The sequence below is a fragment of the Mustelus asterias genome, chromosome 15 (assembly GCF_964213995.1).
Source record: "Mustelus asterias chromosome 15, sMusAst1.hap1.1, whole genome shotgun sequence".
Classification (NCBI taxonomy): Eukaryota; Metazoa; Chordata; class Chondrichthyes; order Carcharhiniformes; family Triakidae; genus Mustelus; species Mustelus asterias.
This window is the reverse complement of record NC_135815.1, coordinates 72,620,063-72,635,885: the sequence shown is the minus strand read 5'-3', so window position 1 is coordinate 72,635,885 and position 15,823 is coordinate 72,620,063. Positions and strand designations below refer to the sequence as shown.

The window sequence follows — 15,823 nt, the reverse complement described above, 5'->3', positions numbered from 1 at the left end:
GGTAATCAAGTCTTAAAGGTACAGACAATGTGAGTGGAGAGAGGACCAAGTACAAGTTAAAGAGGTGTGTATTGTCTCCAGCCAGGACAGTTAGTGAGATTTTGCAAGCCCAGGCAAGTCATAGGGGTTACAGATAGTGCGACATGAATCCAAGATCGCGGTTGAGGCCATCCTCATGTGTGCGAAACTTGGCTATCAGTTTCTGCTCAGCGATTCTGCATTGTCGTGCGTCACGAAGGCCGCCTTGGAGAATGCTTACCCGAAGATCAGAAGCTGAATGCCTGTGACTGCTGAAGTGTTCCCCGACTGGAAGGGAACACTCCTGCCTGGTGATTGTTGAGCAGTGTTCATTCATCCGTTGTTGTAGTCTCTGCATGGTCTCCCCAATGTACCATGTTTCAGGACATCCTTTCCACAAGTCCTCACTCACCTGCTGAAGGAGCGAGACTCCGAAAGCTTGTGCTGCCAAATAAAGCTGTTGGACTTTAACCTGGTGTTGTGAAACTTCTTACTGTGCTTACCCTAGTCCAACGCCGGCATCTCCACTTCTATACCCAAGCCAGTTTTGTATTTTACTATTTTTCTACCTTACCAGTTCACCTCGAATCACATATGACTTCACCTTCTGTGAAGGTCTGCCATGAGGAACCTGATCGAAGGTTTTACAAAAGTCCACGTATACAACATCTACTGCCCTACCTTGGTCAATTTTTCTTGTTACTTCCTCAAAGAACCCAATCAGGTTTGTGAGGCACAACCTCCCCTTCACAAAACCATGCTGCCGCTCACTCATAAGCCTATTCTCTTCCAGATGGGAGAACATCCTGTCCCTAAAAATTTTCTCCAATGATTTCCCCACCACTGATGTAAGGCTCACACAGGCCTGTAAGTTCCTGGATTGTCTCTTCTGCCCTTCTTAAACAGAGGAACAATGTTAGCTACTCTCCAATCGAGGATACAAAGATTTTGGCCAAGGCCTCAGCAATTTCTTCCCTCGCCTCTCTCAGTACTCTGGGAATAATCTATCTGGCCTTGGGGACTTGTCCACCTGAATGTTTTTCAAAACCTCCAATACCACCTCCCTTTTTATCTCAACATATCCTAGAATGTCAACATCCTCCTTTCTACATTCACCATCCACCACATCCTTCCCCTTTGTGAATACTGATGCAAAGTACACTGTGCCATCCATAAAAAATAACTTAACTGGAAGGTCACCTGGAATCGGACAGTAACCTTGATCTATATGAGCACTAAACAATATTTATTTTTTGGCTCATACACAACCATAACTACCAACTCTAAACTGTCATCTAATTGCACACCACAAATATATCTCTTATTAAGAAATGAGAACAATACTCATTGGTTTTGGACGTTTTGAAAAACATTAAGGTGGAGAAGTCCCCAGGGCCAGATAGAATCTATCCCTGAATACAGAGGGGCGAGGGAAGAAATTGCTGAGGTCTTGGCCAAAATCTCTATCTTCTTGAGCCACAGGCGAGATACCAGAGGATCGGAGAGTAGCTAACATTGTTCCTCTGTTTAAGAAAGGCAGAAGAGACAATCCGGGTTAAATCTGGAAGGAAATTTCATGGTCGTGGAAGCATCAGGTCAATCCTAAAAGAGAGAACTTGCGCAAACATTTCATGCCAACATTCAAATTGCTTGGTTGCAGCTCTAAAACATATAGATAGTATTTGCATACGTTTTGACAATCTCCTTCTCACCACCTCCTAACAGTGAAGAGAATATACAAAAACAATATGGTTCTGACACACTATTTTGACAGGGAGCATGCTGCTCGTGAGGAAAAGTGAATTTCTATCAAGGAATAGTCAGGTTTGTTAGCGGTTTTCTCAAAAATGTATTTCTCTGGACTGGACTGGGAGTGAAGATAGAAAATAGAATAGAAAGGCATTACTATTGAATATACTTTCTGGGAAGATTTGGGCTGGAGGCTGGTGGTGGAGAAAGTTACAAATTAGAATATGCCAATTCAGTATTTGCCTCGAGTGAAAGGATAAAATATTTAATAAGACATGGATAAAACAATGTTTTAACTTCCATACTTGAAAGCCATTTGAACCAAATGAGCCAAGACATCCTGTGCATCGAGTGTGATCCGACTCAGATCTCTGTCCTGTTTGATGAAGTTGAGAAGTTCTGATGCATTTGCCATCCAGAAGGCAAGTGCACCCGCAATATTCTTCTGTTTCTGTAATGATCAAAATAATGTCATTCTTCAGGACTTTTCTTCTCTTCTAAATGGTGATCAGTCAATAATGCAACCCCTGACCGCATGAGCCAGTTTAGGCAATGTTAAACAAGGCTGACAAAAGAACAGGGCCACAGACATCAAGCAAGAGAACTTGGGCTGAATCTGTACATCACCACAGAAAAGTGCATTAAGCAGATATAATGAAATGCCAACATAGTTGTGCAGTCAAGTTTTAGTGCTGTATGTTCCAATTGCTAAATGAGTGTTATGTACCATTCAGTCCAGCCACTGGATTTGTTGTTTCTGATATGGAGAAGCATGAGAAACTGAGCTAAGCTGACTGCTGGGAACAGTTCCCAGCAACATGTCCTACCTGTTCATACTGTGCTATATCCTGCAGAAAAGGGAAGAGGAATCAGGCAAAATAGAGAAAAAATAACAGTCACGATGTACACAAATAATGATTAATACAATGCAAAACATTGCATAAAATTAAATTTAATCGTGAAATTACACAGACAGCAAATTAAAACACAAACCATCTGAACTGCAATGATCTGGAAACAAACTTGCATTAATTTTAATAAGTTATCATTTTGCAGTGAGATTGGTGAGACATAGGAAAAAGGTAATCACTTTCATTACTTTCCAAGTTAAGAGCAAATATTTGAAGTTCAGCAATTAATGGAACAATACATTTATTTTATTTGATTTATAGGTATAAAAATACAATTATCCATTTTTAACGTCTAGAGCAGTTTATTTTGCATCAAATGTCTATGTATACTGATTCACACTTTTGATTAAAAACCTGACAAGATCCTTTGGAAACTTAAAGTAAAGCATTCTGAATATAGAAAAATATTTCTTTATGTAAAAGTATATTTTTTTAAAAATCAGTGATTAACAAGAAGTTGCAGGATGGCCAAAGACTAGCAGATAGATGTTGAATTCCTGCAATTCCATGAAAATGGTCTAACAGACCTTTAAAAACCGAAAAAGTCGTGAATGTTTGTCAAAGGCTAGCAAATAATTTTCCGACAAATTAATTCCTTACACAAGGGACTCTTGAGATGCTACAATTCAAATTGCTTAAAATTGACGTGCATATACAGGTTTACCCATTCATAAATTGCTGATATATATATATATGCCCCCTGTAGTCAGGTAAATCAGATTGATTGCAAAGGCAGAAAGTGAATCTTGGTTTTATAATTAAACTTAACTGTGCACAAACAGTCCTGTTCTGATGTACTTATTTCCTCCAGAGCAATGATTCACAGACTGGTGGTGATGACTGGATCGGGGGTTGTGGAATGAGCAATTGAGATCCCGCCTGGATGAGCCAACTGTTAAAAGTGTTCATTTCACAGTCTTATTCACCGCCTTTCCCTTATGTTCTTATAAATTTTTTAATGGGCTTAACATAAGAACTAGGAGCAGGAGTAGGCCATCTGGCCCCTCGAGCCTGCTCCGCCATTCAATAAGATCATGGCTGATCTTTTTGTGGACTCAGCTCCACTTACCAGCCCGCTCACCATAACCCTTAATTCCTTTACTGTTCAAAGGTTTATCTATCCTTGCCTTAAAAACATTCAATGAGGTAGCCTCAACTGCTTCGCTGGGCAGGGAATTCCACAGATTCACAACCCTTTGGGTGAAGAAGTTCCTCCTCAACTCAGTCCTAAATCTGCTCCCCCTTATTTTGAGGCTATGCCCCCTAGTTCTAGTTTCACCTGCCAGTGGAAACAACTTCCCTGCTTCTATCTTATCTATTCCCTTCATAATCCTATATGTTTCTACAAGATCTCCCCTCATTCTTCTGAATTCCAATGAGTATAGCCCCAGTCTACTCAGTCTCTCCTCATAAGCCAACCCTTGCAACTCCGGAATCAACCTCGTGAATCTCCTCTGCACCTCCTCCAGTGCCAGTATATCCTTTCTCAAGTAAGGAGACCAAAACAGTACCCAGTACTCCAGATGTGATCTCACCAGCACCTTATACAGCTGCAACATAACCTCGTTGTTTTTAAACTCCATCCCTCTAGCAAAGGACAAAATTCCATTTGCCTTAATTACCTGCTGCACCTGCAAACCAACTTTTTGTGATTCATTCACAAGGACACCCAGGTCTCTCTATACAGCAGCATGCTGCAATTTTTTATCATATAATAGTCCATGTTGCTTTTATTCCTACCAAAATGGATGACCTCATTTACCAACATTGTACTCCATCTGCCAAATCCTTGCTCACTCACTTCGACTATCTATATCCCTTTGCAGACTTTCAATGTCCTCTGCGCACTTTGCTCTGCCACTCATCTGTCATCTGTGAATTTTGACACACTACACTTGGTCCCCAACTCCAAATCATCTCGGTAAATGGTAAACAATTGCGGTCCCAACACTATCCCTGAGGCACACCACTAGTCACTGATTGCCAACCAGAAAGACACCCATTTACATTCACCCCCACTCTTTGCTTTGTTAGTTAACCAATCCTCTATCCATGCTAATACATTATCCATAACACTGTGCACCTTTATCTTATGCAGCAGTCTTTGGTGCGACACCTTGTCAAATGCCTTCTGAAATCCTGATACACTACATCCACAGGTTCCCCATTGTCCACTGTGCACATAATGTTCTCAAAGAATTCCACCAAATTAGTCAAACATGACCTGCCTTTCATGAACCCATGCTGTGTCTTCCCAATGGGACAAATTTATATCCAGATGTCTTGTTATTTCTTCCTTGACGATAGATTCAAGCATTTTCCCTACTACAGAAGTTAAGCTAACTGGCCTATAGTTACCTGCCTTTTGTCTACCTCCTTTTTAAGACAGTGGCATCACGTTTGCTGTTTTCCAATCTGCATGAACCACCCCAGAGTCCAGCGAATTTTGGTAAATTACCACTAGTGCATTTGCTATTTCCCCCGCCATCTCTTTTAGTACCCTGGGATGCATTCTATCAGGGTCAGGAGACTTGTCTACCTTTAGCCCCATTAGCTTGCCCAACACTACCTCGCTCATGATAATGATAGTTTCTAAGTCCTCACCTGCCATAGCCTTCTTGTCATCAATTTTTGGCATGTTATTTATGTCTTCCACTGTGAAGACAGACACAAAATAACCTGTTCAATGCCTCAGCCATTTGCAGTTATTACATCCCCCTTCTCATCCTCTAAAGGACCAATGTTTACTTGAGCCACTCTTTTTCATTTTATATATTTGTAGAAACTTTTGCTATCCGTTTTTATATTCTGAACTGGTTTACTCTCAATCTATCTTGCTTTTCTTTGTAGCTTTTTATGTGGCTTTCTGTTGACCGTCAAAGATTTCCCAATCCTCTGTTTCCCACTAATCTTTGCCACTTTGTTTGTATTTTCTTTCAATTTGATACCCTCCTTTATTTCCTTTGATACCAATGGCTGATTATCTCTTTTTCTACAGTCCTTCCTTATCACTGGTATACTTCTGCTGAGCACTGAAAAATCGCTTTGAAAGTCCTCCACTGTTCCTCAGTTGTCCCACTGTAAAGTTTTGGCTCCCAGTCTACTTAGCCAACTCCTCCCTCATCCTATTGTAGTCTCCTTTGTTTAAGCACAAGACACTGGTATTGGATTTTCCCCTCTCACACTCCATTTGTAATTTAAATTCAACCGTACTGTGATCGCTTCTTCCGAGAAGATCCCTAACCGTAAGATCATTAATTATTCCCGTGTCATTACACAGGATCAGATCTAGGGTAGCTTGCTCCCTCGTAGGTTCCATTATATACTGTTCAAGGAAGCTAGCGTGGATACATTCTATGAACTCCTCAAGGCTGCTATGACCAACCTGGTTTGACCAATTGACACGTAGATTAAAATCTCCCATAATAATTGCTGTACCAGTTTTACATGCATAGTTGTTTCTTTGTTTATTTCTCGCCCCACCGTGATGTTTTATTTGGTGGCCTATAGACTATCAGTGACTTTTTCTCCTTACTATTTCTAATTTCCACCCAAATGGATTCAACCTTTTTTTTCCATAAAACCGATATCATCTCTCACTACCGCCCTGATGTCATCCTTAAATATCAGAGCGACACTACCTCTCTTACCTTCCTGTCGGTCTTTCCGAACAGTCTGATACCCCTGGATATTTAACTCCCAGTCGTGACCATTCTGCAACCATTTGTTAACTCATGTCCTGCCCGAGTTTAAAAACCGTAACACTTTCCAAGTTTGCAGACTGTAACTACGGCACTTACATGACCCCTGCTGACCTGTTCCCACTGAACCCAGACTGAACTTCTGGAGCTGTAAGATTGGTTACACCTGAACGTTTCCAAATTGATGCCTCTAGCTGTCGCTCTACCATTGACTCTTGACCATTTATCACCCTGTTTCTCCATCTTGTGCCTTTTCTTTCTAACCCACCCATATTACTCAAATTGATAAATATTTTTCCCTGCAAATCAGCTTTCTTGGAGTATCGCATTAACTGAAAAGGTCAGGAGGATCACTGCTGCCATTCAATCATTTATGTTGAAATGGTAATGTTATTCCATTGATCGTGAAACATCCCTTTAAGCAATGTGGCTAACAATATCTTGACTTAAACACGGCAATTGCTGCATCTTTGGAAGATATTGAGAAACTACAGAAAATACAGACAGAACATACGAATATTTTTTAAAAACATGTAGAAAACAATCAGAAACTTCCTTCAGTAGAGATCATTGATTGTAAGATTTGAATCCCACGTGGAAAACAGAAGATAGAATTATTATTTTAAAGACCGATTTGGAGTCTCAGGTTGACTAATAAGAGAGAAGTGCAAATCTGTTTTGATAGAAAAATACACAATGACAGAGAGAGAGAGAGATACACAAACAGACAGAGAACAGTAGCACAAATATATAGAGATACAACTTCTCGACAATCAATCAATTCCACTCAACTCTTCCTCTGGGGTCAGGCATCAAAATGGGGTCATTGTTTGAGAAGCACTGCCCTAGAAAAAATGCACTGAACGGAGACTCTGCTCCCAAGTCGTCCCTAATTCAATTGTGTTTTAAAATTCTTTCATGGGATGTGGGTGTCACTAGCAAGGCCAGCATTTCTTGCCCATCCTGAATTGCCCTTGAACTGTGCGACCTGCTCAGCCATTTCAAAAGACAATTAGAAGTCAAGCACATTGTCATGGGTTTGAAGTCGCATGTAAGCCAGACCAGGTAAGGGCAGCAGATTTCCTTCCCTAAAGAGCATTCGTCAACCAGATAGTTCTTACAAACAACCAACGATTGTTTCATGGTCACCATTATTGAGACTGGCTTTCAATTCCAGATATATTAACTGAATTTAAATTTCACTGGCTGGTGTCATTAGATTGGAACCAGTGTCCCCTTGGCCTCTGGATTACTAGTCTAGTAACAGTACCACTATGCCACTGTTTCACCATTTGAACAAGAGCCTATCAGAAATGAATAAAAACCAAAGTCTATCATAAAAAAACAAGAGATCATAATGTTAAATAGCAAAGCACCACTAATTTAGAGGTAGTGCTCGATGAATCAAAGAAAACTAAAAACTTGTTACATCTACTTTCGAGTGTTTGCTATTTATTCAGTTTACCCGATTATTCAGACGAATCATATCCCTTTTACGTAGAGTGCAAAATCCTAGGTAAGCGAGTATTACTTCAACCTTGCAGGTTGAGTTAATACAAAACTGATTATGTTTCTTTTATAATGGGCGAGTGAAAAATTATGGGCAGGATTCTCTGGCCACGCTCGCCTGAAAACCGGAGATTCCCGCCCGACTTCAATGGACCTTTACATGGTCTGCACCCCCGCCAGCTAGAATTCCAGTGATAGGTAGGTTGGGAGAATTCCGGCCTTTATCCACTAAGGATTATGTAGGATATACAGCACAAAAACAGGTCATTTGGCCCAACCAACCCATGTGGTGTTTATGGTCCACTAGAGCCTCCTGTTACTTCTCTCTCACGTGCTTGTCTGACTTCCCCTTAAATGCATTTACATTACTTGCTTCAACTGCTCCGCTGATAATGAGTTCCATATTACCCAAGAAGTTGGGAGAAAGAAGTTTCTTCTGAATTCTCTATTGGATTAGTTGGTGACTAATATATTGATAGTCTCCAGTTGTGTCACAAGAGGAAACATTCTCTCACACCCACTCTCACAAAACCTTTCATCTTTTAAAGATTTCTATTGAATCTCTTTAAAAATTTCTATTCCCCCTCAACCTTATTTCATAATGCCTTGGCAAAATATTGGAACACATCTCAGATGTGTTGAGCAATTCCAGCAAATTATATTCAAAATTTCCTCATTTTAGAATTACAATTTCTTTTGGAACAGACTGTTAATCCTTTTAGTATGTGCATACACAGATTTCTGGTACCATCCTTAAAAGACTACCCTGCACCTCTCCAATGCCTCTATATCCTGTCAATATTGTAAGCTGAACTCTCATAGTACTTGGGATTTATACCAATTTGGTACAATTTCCTTACATTTCAACTCTAGCCCTCTAGAAATAAAGTCTAATGCTATTTTTTCATGGCCTTGCTAATCTGTGGCAATCTTTTAGTGATTGGCATATCTCCACTCTGAGATCCCTTTGTGCTTCAACTCTGTCTAAACTTGCACCTTCCAAATAAGCTCCCTATTCTTCCTACTAAAATGTACTCTAATTTATTTGTGCTGAACCTTATTTGTCAATTATTTGTCTGCTCTGTCTCATATCTATCAGGATATTGACAGGAATTTTCTAACTTTTCAAGTATGTTATATACCATCTTAGCAGTTGTCTACATTTTTGATGATATATACGCTTCTAAAGTTTATTATTTAATTATTAGTCAATGACATAATAAAACTAATCCGTGTGCTTCTCAGGTCTTGGAGGAGTTTCCATTCCCATTGATGAGTTGGCGATGAGACAGATTTGAGGAACCAGGGTGACTTGAGGCAAAATGCTTTTTGTTTTTACACAGCATGGTTAGGATCAGGAACGCACAGTGTATGATAAAGGCAGATTCAATCGTGTCTTTCAAAAGGGAACTGGATAATTAACTGAAATTGCAATGATACGGGAAAGGGAGAGGGAGTGACATGACAAGCTGAATGACCTCCTTCTGCATTGTAATTGTTCTATGATTCAATGAAATTAGTTGACTTTTTTGAGCAGGCAGAGCATAATACTGAGTCAAGAGACAGATTTGTGTATACGATATACTTTCTAAACCAAAGAAAAATTGATTTAATTTCATATGTAGAAAACATAATTTTATATTCTTCATAAAATCATTAATTACTACAAGACATATATAAAACTTTACAACTTAGATTTAGGGCTTTAGAATTAAATTTGGAATTGCCGTTTAGAACACTGCTTTTTTATAAAATTGATTCACTAATGCAGAATAGTGAAAGGTAGGGGATATTAGAGTAACTATTTGGTTTTAAATTCAGTAATAATGGTATAGAATCCCCACAGTGCAGGAGGCCATTCGGCCCATTGAGTCTGCTTTGACAACAATCCCACCCAAGCCCTATTCCCGTAGCTCCACGAATTTACCCTGCTAATCCCCCTGACACTAAGGGGCAATTTAGCTTCGGATGCTCTGGTTTCCTCACACATCTTTGGATAGTGGGAGGAAACCAGAGCACCTGGAGGAAACCCATGCAGACATGGGGGGAATGTGCAAACTCCACACAGTGACCCAAGGCCAGAATTGAACCTGGGTGCCTGTTGTTGAGGCAACAGTGGCCAAAACAAAACAAACAGACAGTGCACCAATGCTTTTTTCCCCTTAAAGCTGCCTACAAAAACATGAATGATTGTTTAAAGTGGTGTTCTGATTTATGTGACCTACAACTGGGACTTTACTTGAAACTTGTCATTAAAACACATCCTCCAATCTTTATTTTTCCTTCCCCTGTGCTTTCTGGTACATCAAAAGTGCAAAGTATTATATGCAAGCTATATCTTTATTCCACTATCACACCAAAAAGATTACAAGCCTGTCCTGTGATTTTGTTGCCTTTTATGACAAAAGTAGCAATTATTGCAACAACAATCAGCTCAGAAACGCTTGTGATTTTTATGTCTCCAAGTCGACCAACAAACCAAGTTGTAAAGTCTTATGCCAGTTTACTGGTTAAGCTACGGAATCTGTATTTTAAGTCAGTAAATGTGTTATCGTTTATCCTAATCACGGCAAAATCTGACATAAATATAAATCACAATTTTGAAAGCAACTCAAGCAGCAATGAAACTCAAAACTCACCTGAATAACTCCTTCCATCATGCTAACCATCTTGTTAACTATTGCAATTACTTTATGAGTACGTTCGGAAGGGCTCATATCAGGCCGATACTGGCTGGACAGGACATAGCGACAAGTCATATATAGTACATACGTAGGAGATAGCTTGAAATGGACAGTAGAACTATTAGTATAGTTAACAACGGCAGATAGGAAGGCATCTTCAGCTGTAAAATAACACAAATGCTTAGTTACCATCAAAGCTAATATAATGGAAGCCCACCCCAAAATATATTTTACTCTGACTAGTTTTGAATTCCAAGTTATTAGCAAGGTGCTAAAAAAGAACAAACTTGCATTAATAAAGCACTTTTAAAATCTTCAGGATCTCTTAAAGTGTTCCACAATTAGAGGTACATTTGACTTCGTCAACTTTGTAATGTAGGGAAATATGCCAATATCAACACAGCAAAGTCCTACAAATGGCAATTAAATAACTAGATAATCTGTTAAAGATTTTGAATGTGGCCTAAATATCAGTAAGGACACAGGAATAACTCCCCAGCTTTCTACTGTCAGTGAAATTGACTCTTTTACATCCATTTACCAGGGCAAACCAAACTTTGATTTAATATCTCATCTGAAAGATCTCCAACATTGTATCACTCCCTCAATACTACACTAAAGTGCTTGCCTATATAATGTGCGCAAATGTGAGACGTGGGACTTGAACCTATGACTCAGAGGTGAGAATGTTACCAGTGAGCCAAGGATAACTCTAAAAATACAACTGGACTTGATGCATATTAATTTTAAAAACAGGAGCAAATGCATTATTGCGAACATTTGACTTCAGAATAAGTGATTATATTGTAAAACAAGCAGCTCACCTAGTGGTTGAATATGTATTTGGGCTACATATCCTGTATATAATTATTTCTTCATCTATAACTTACAACATGCAAGTAGTTGTAGTTACTTACAGCTTTCTCGGAACTCTATAGTTGCTGGCAGAGTCAGCTCATGACTTTGTACATCTTGAGGTCTGCAAAAAAAAAGTGCATTTTCAACAAACCAGGTAGTATATATTGAGTTGATCCCATCATTAACATGCTTACTTGTCCAGCGGTTGTTCAGTTGTAGATTTATAAACAGCAACGAGGTATAAACCAAAATTTATGCAAAACATTTATGGCCTAGAATGGTTCCAGCTCCCACACCACCGGGAGATCTCTCTTCCTGACACTAGAGTATTCAATGTAAAACCAGACCGGATTTGCTTTGCTTTCATTGTATTGCCTTTTTAAGCTACACTGCACATCTGCTACAGACCTTTCAAAATGTGAAAGCAGAAACATCAAATTATACAGGTATTTCATATCAAAAACATTGCATCTACTGTTGCTTTTCTTAAAACGAAATATTAAATTTGCACAAGAAAAAAATTTGCAAATATTGAAAACCTGGAATAAGACATTGAAAATGCCAAAGTATATCAGCATCTGAAAATAAAGGACAAGTTAATGTTCGGGGCATAGATCCTTCGCTATTTATCAAAGCTAAGTTATTCATCAAACAGTACTTGGCAAAAACATGGGGAAGATGGGTTAGGTAGTGGGGAGAGAAGAACATAGGAATGGTGACTTCTGTCACAAAAGTCATTTCTGAAATAATAAAATTACTCCCCTTTGACAACTGCACAATTTGTGAAAATCAGAAGGCTTGATAAACAGAGGACATACGTTTAAAGCAATTATCAAAAGAACCAGAGACAAAACGAGGAGGAATTGTTTTATGCTTCAGTTATGATGATCTGGAATGTACTGCCTGAAAAGCAGATTCGGTTATGACTTCCAAATAGAAATTGGATAAATAGTGAAGGTGAAACAATAAAGCAGGAATGGTACTAATTGGATAATTGTTTTATAGCCATCATTCACATAATAGACTGAGTGGCCTGCTTACGAAGACAATGTTTAATAAAGATCGCACCACAAAATTGAAGTTTAATTGATGTGATGCATGTCTTGCGAATTTTAAGAATTAAATAGAAACCAAAGGGTAGTGGTCAATTATGCACAATTGTCTGGCGTATTTCATTATATACTGTTTAATTGTTGCACAACTACATAGATCTTGACACAACATTAAAGCAATGACCAACAAAGTCTTGTTGAAAACTTTGAGGGCAGAGCTAAAGGAAGAGAAAGATGCAAAGATAAATAGCTCAAGAACATGAGGGGCAACGGTGGGCCGAGGGAAGCGAGAACACTGGGTGTATTCTATTGGCCAATGTGTAGGAAAGATATAACAGTGCAAATTTGCAGGGAAATTACAGAGAAGTGCAAAAACTATAGCGCAGTGATAATAGGGTATCGGCAAGTGCAGCAAGAATCAGTTGTGGAGCTTTCAGCAAAGTGATAACATAGATTTTGTTATCTGTGGAGAAGGACAAGGAGCAATCCAGAATAAAAACACATAATTGGAAGAGGGCCAAATTCAGTGGGATGAGAACAGATTTGGCCAGGTAAATTGGAGTCAAAAATTGATTGGCAAAGTCATATATGAAACAAGTCATTAAAAATGAGATTGTTTGGGCACAGTTGAGGTATGCTCCCACAAGGGGAGAAGTTATGAGCCATTGCTCTCTGCGTAATGTGTGTGTGGATGGGGACATAGCAGGGGTGGGTGAAAGCATATCCGGGCAGAGGATAGTGGCAGACTTCAAGAGAACATTGACAGGATGGTGGAATGGGCAGGCAAATGGCAGCTGAAATTTAACAGACAAAATGTGTAGAAAAGCATTTTGTAGGAAGAGCCGAAGAACAATATAAACCAAAGAGCACAATTCTAAAGAGGTACTGGAACCGAAAGACCTGGGGGCATATATGCATAAATTGTCGAAGGTCAAGCTCAGAAAGTGGTTATACAGGCGTATGGGATCATGGACTTTATAAATAAAGAGTACAAAAGCAAGGAAATGATGATGAACTTTTATTAAACACCTGGCTTGGCCTCAATTTGGTGTGTCCAATTCTGGACATCAAATTTTAGCATGGAGGTGAAGAGTGCAGAAGAGGTTGATGAGAAGGGTACCAAGGTTAAAGGGCTTCAATTATATGTATAGATTGGGGAAGATGGGGTTGTCCTTGTTTAGTGGAGAGGATAATCCAATTGATAAAGCTAGAAAGGAATCCTCCCCGTTGGCAGAAGGATCGAGAACCAGAGTACACCAATTTAAGACGAATGCCAAAAGAATTAATGGTCACTTAACAAAATTCTATTTAAACAAAGCGAGTGGTTTGCACCTAGAATGCAGTGCCTGAGAATAATGCAGGCAGATTCAATCATAGCTTTGAAAAGGGAATTGGGAAAGTACCCGAAGGAAAAAAAAATGCAGGGTTATAGGGAAAGGGAATGAGAATGGGTCAAGTTGAGCTGACATGGACTCAATGGGGAAAATGACATCTTTCTATGCTACAAGCACTCATGATTCTATGAAGTGCTATAGACAAATGATAGGAGAGAAAATTCTCAAACAATGATTTTACATTTTGAGACTAGACTAATTGCCCTCTACGTCTTCACTCAAGCATGACACAAGCAGGATTCAACTGATCACGTGTTCTATGTCAGAAAGCAGACCTCGTCCAAACTAGAAAGCTAACCCCAGTCAAATTGAAAAATAATCTTCAACAGCATCAGATTTACTTCAATAGAGTATATTACACATGGCTATTTGGTGGATTTTCAAATTGTTCCAAAGCAAGTAGAATGGTGAAAAGAATCAATTTGCGCAAGTACAAAAAATGTTCACGTAACCATGTGAGGCTCAATTTGCCCACTGGAAAGTCTGCAAGATCTTATAATGGAGCTAATAAACAAACATCCTATTGATTGTAAAGGTTATGCCTTGCCTGATCTCTTGTTTGTAGTAGTCTTGCTGTTCCACTCTGATAATTGGCTTCACCACGTTACGTTCACTTGAACTGGAGCTAGAAGCAGTGTGCTCACTATCCAATCTATCTGAACTCTAGGAAAGAAGATATTTGTAGTGTCAGAATTTGGAGAAAAGGGTTCACTATCCCTTTACATGGCATTCCTAAACATTTGAACAAATTGCAACAGGAAAGCCCAGATTTTGCATTGAAAATGACAAAGCTAACTGCTCATTATTATTAGAGTAAATAGGATGGTAACGTTTGAAAAAACACACGTGCAATTAAACAGAATTCTGAAAAGTTGCAATCAGTTACACTGCTCCCCTACAGATCTCACAGACGGTCTCAGCATTGAAATCAATTGAAGGGCATCAAGCTATGGTACATACTGACTAGCTACCCATTAAACATGCCAGAAAAAGTTAGAGCTTGTGTGTTCAGAAGTCCTGATGTTTTTTTAAAGCAGTGCACATCTCATTCCTAAGTTAGTTTCTCTCGCAGATCTTGATTTTCTCATATACACATATTCATGGAATGTGGGTGTCACTGGCTAGGCCAGCATTGTTATCATCCATCTCTAATTGCCTTGAGAAGGTGGTGGTGAACCGTCTTCTTGAACTGCTGCAGTCCACGTGGTGTTGGTACACCTAGAGTGCTGTTCGGGAGGAAATTCCAGGATTTTGTGCCAGCAACAGTGAAAGAACAGCAATATAGTTTCAAGTCCTTGTCCTTCCAGCGGGTAGAGGTTACGAGTTTGGAGAGTGCTGCTGAAGGAACTTCGGTGAGTTGCTGCAATGCATCTTGTACATGGAGCTCACTGTTGTCACTGAGATGGTGGTGGATAGTAATCAACAATGCACTGCTGTTCGACATTAGCCATTTACAATTGAGATATTTCTAGACAGAAATAAAATTGCCAGTTATGATTGTCGGAATAGCTTCTTCACATGAAGATGGTAGAATTGCAGCACCCTATTTCTTTCAGAGATCATATTCAATTTGGCTGACGCAACTGATCCAAGAAGGAATTTCACTAAATGATCTCCATCGTCCTCCGAGGTTAAACAAACAAGTTAAAGATTATCTTACTCTTTAAATTCCATGTTATTAATACTTGGCACACTTTCAAGAACACAAACAGCTGTGTATTCCATGCACAATTAGATTAGCTATTTCTTTAACGATCACAAATCAATTTCCTTTTGAAGATCTAACGCAAGACACCATTAATGTAGAATACAACCATACCCTGCAAGGAAAGGAAGATTTTTTTTTGCCAAAGGCAAACTACAGTTCAATTCCACCAAGAATATGTATACAAAGATCTGGGACATTTTGGGTGTTCCAGTTGATGCCAAAGCAGCTGGGAGATGGAA

At 39.2% G+C, this 15,823-nt stretch overlaps 1 protein-coding gene across 12 annotated transcripts in view; it reads right to left on the bottom strand.

Annotated features, from left to right (window-relative positions):
- Positions 1–15,823, bottom strand: part of afdna (afadin, adherens junction formation factor a) — a 220,900-nt gene that overhangs the window by 86,021 nt on the left and 119,056 nt on the right. For 8 of the 12 annotated variants that reach the window (XR_013499669.1, XM_078230105.1, XM_078230109.1 and 5 more), the window contains exons 12-16: positions 14,424–14,539; positions 11,490–11,551; positions 10,528–10,733; positions 2,595–2,615; positions 2,073–2,218 (exon numbers count right to left, since the gene is read on the bottom strand). Coding sequence is in view for 11 of the 12 variants with exons in the window: in XM_078230105.1 (XP_078086231.1) it covers positions 2,073–2,218; positions 2,595–2,615; positions 10,528–10,733; positions 11,490–11,551; positions 14,424–14,539 (551 nt within the window). In the remaining variant the exon portion in view is untranslated. The remainder of the gene's footprint in view (positions 1–2,072; positions 2,219–2,594; positions 2,616–10,527; positions 10,734–11,489; positions 11,552–14,423; positions 14,540–15,823) is intronic. The other 4 variants (XM_078230106.1, XM_078230108.1, XM_078230111.1 and 1 more) reach the window with 1 other exon arrangement.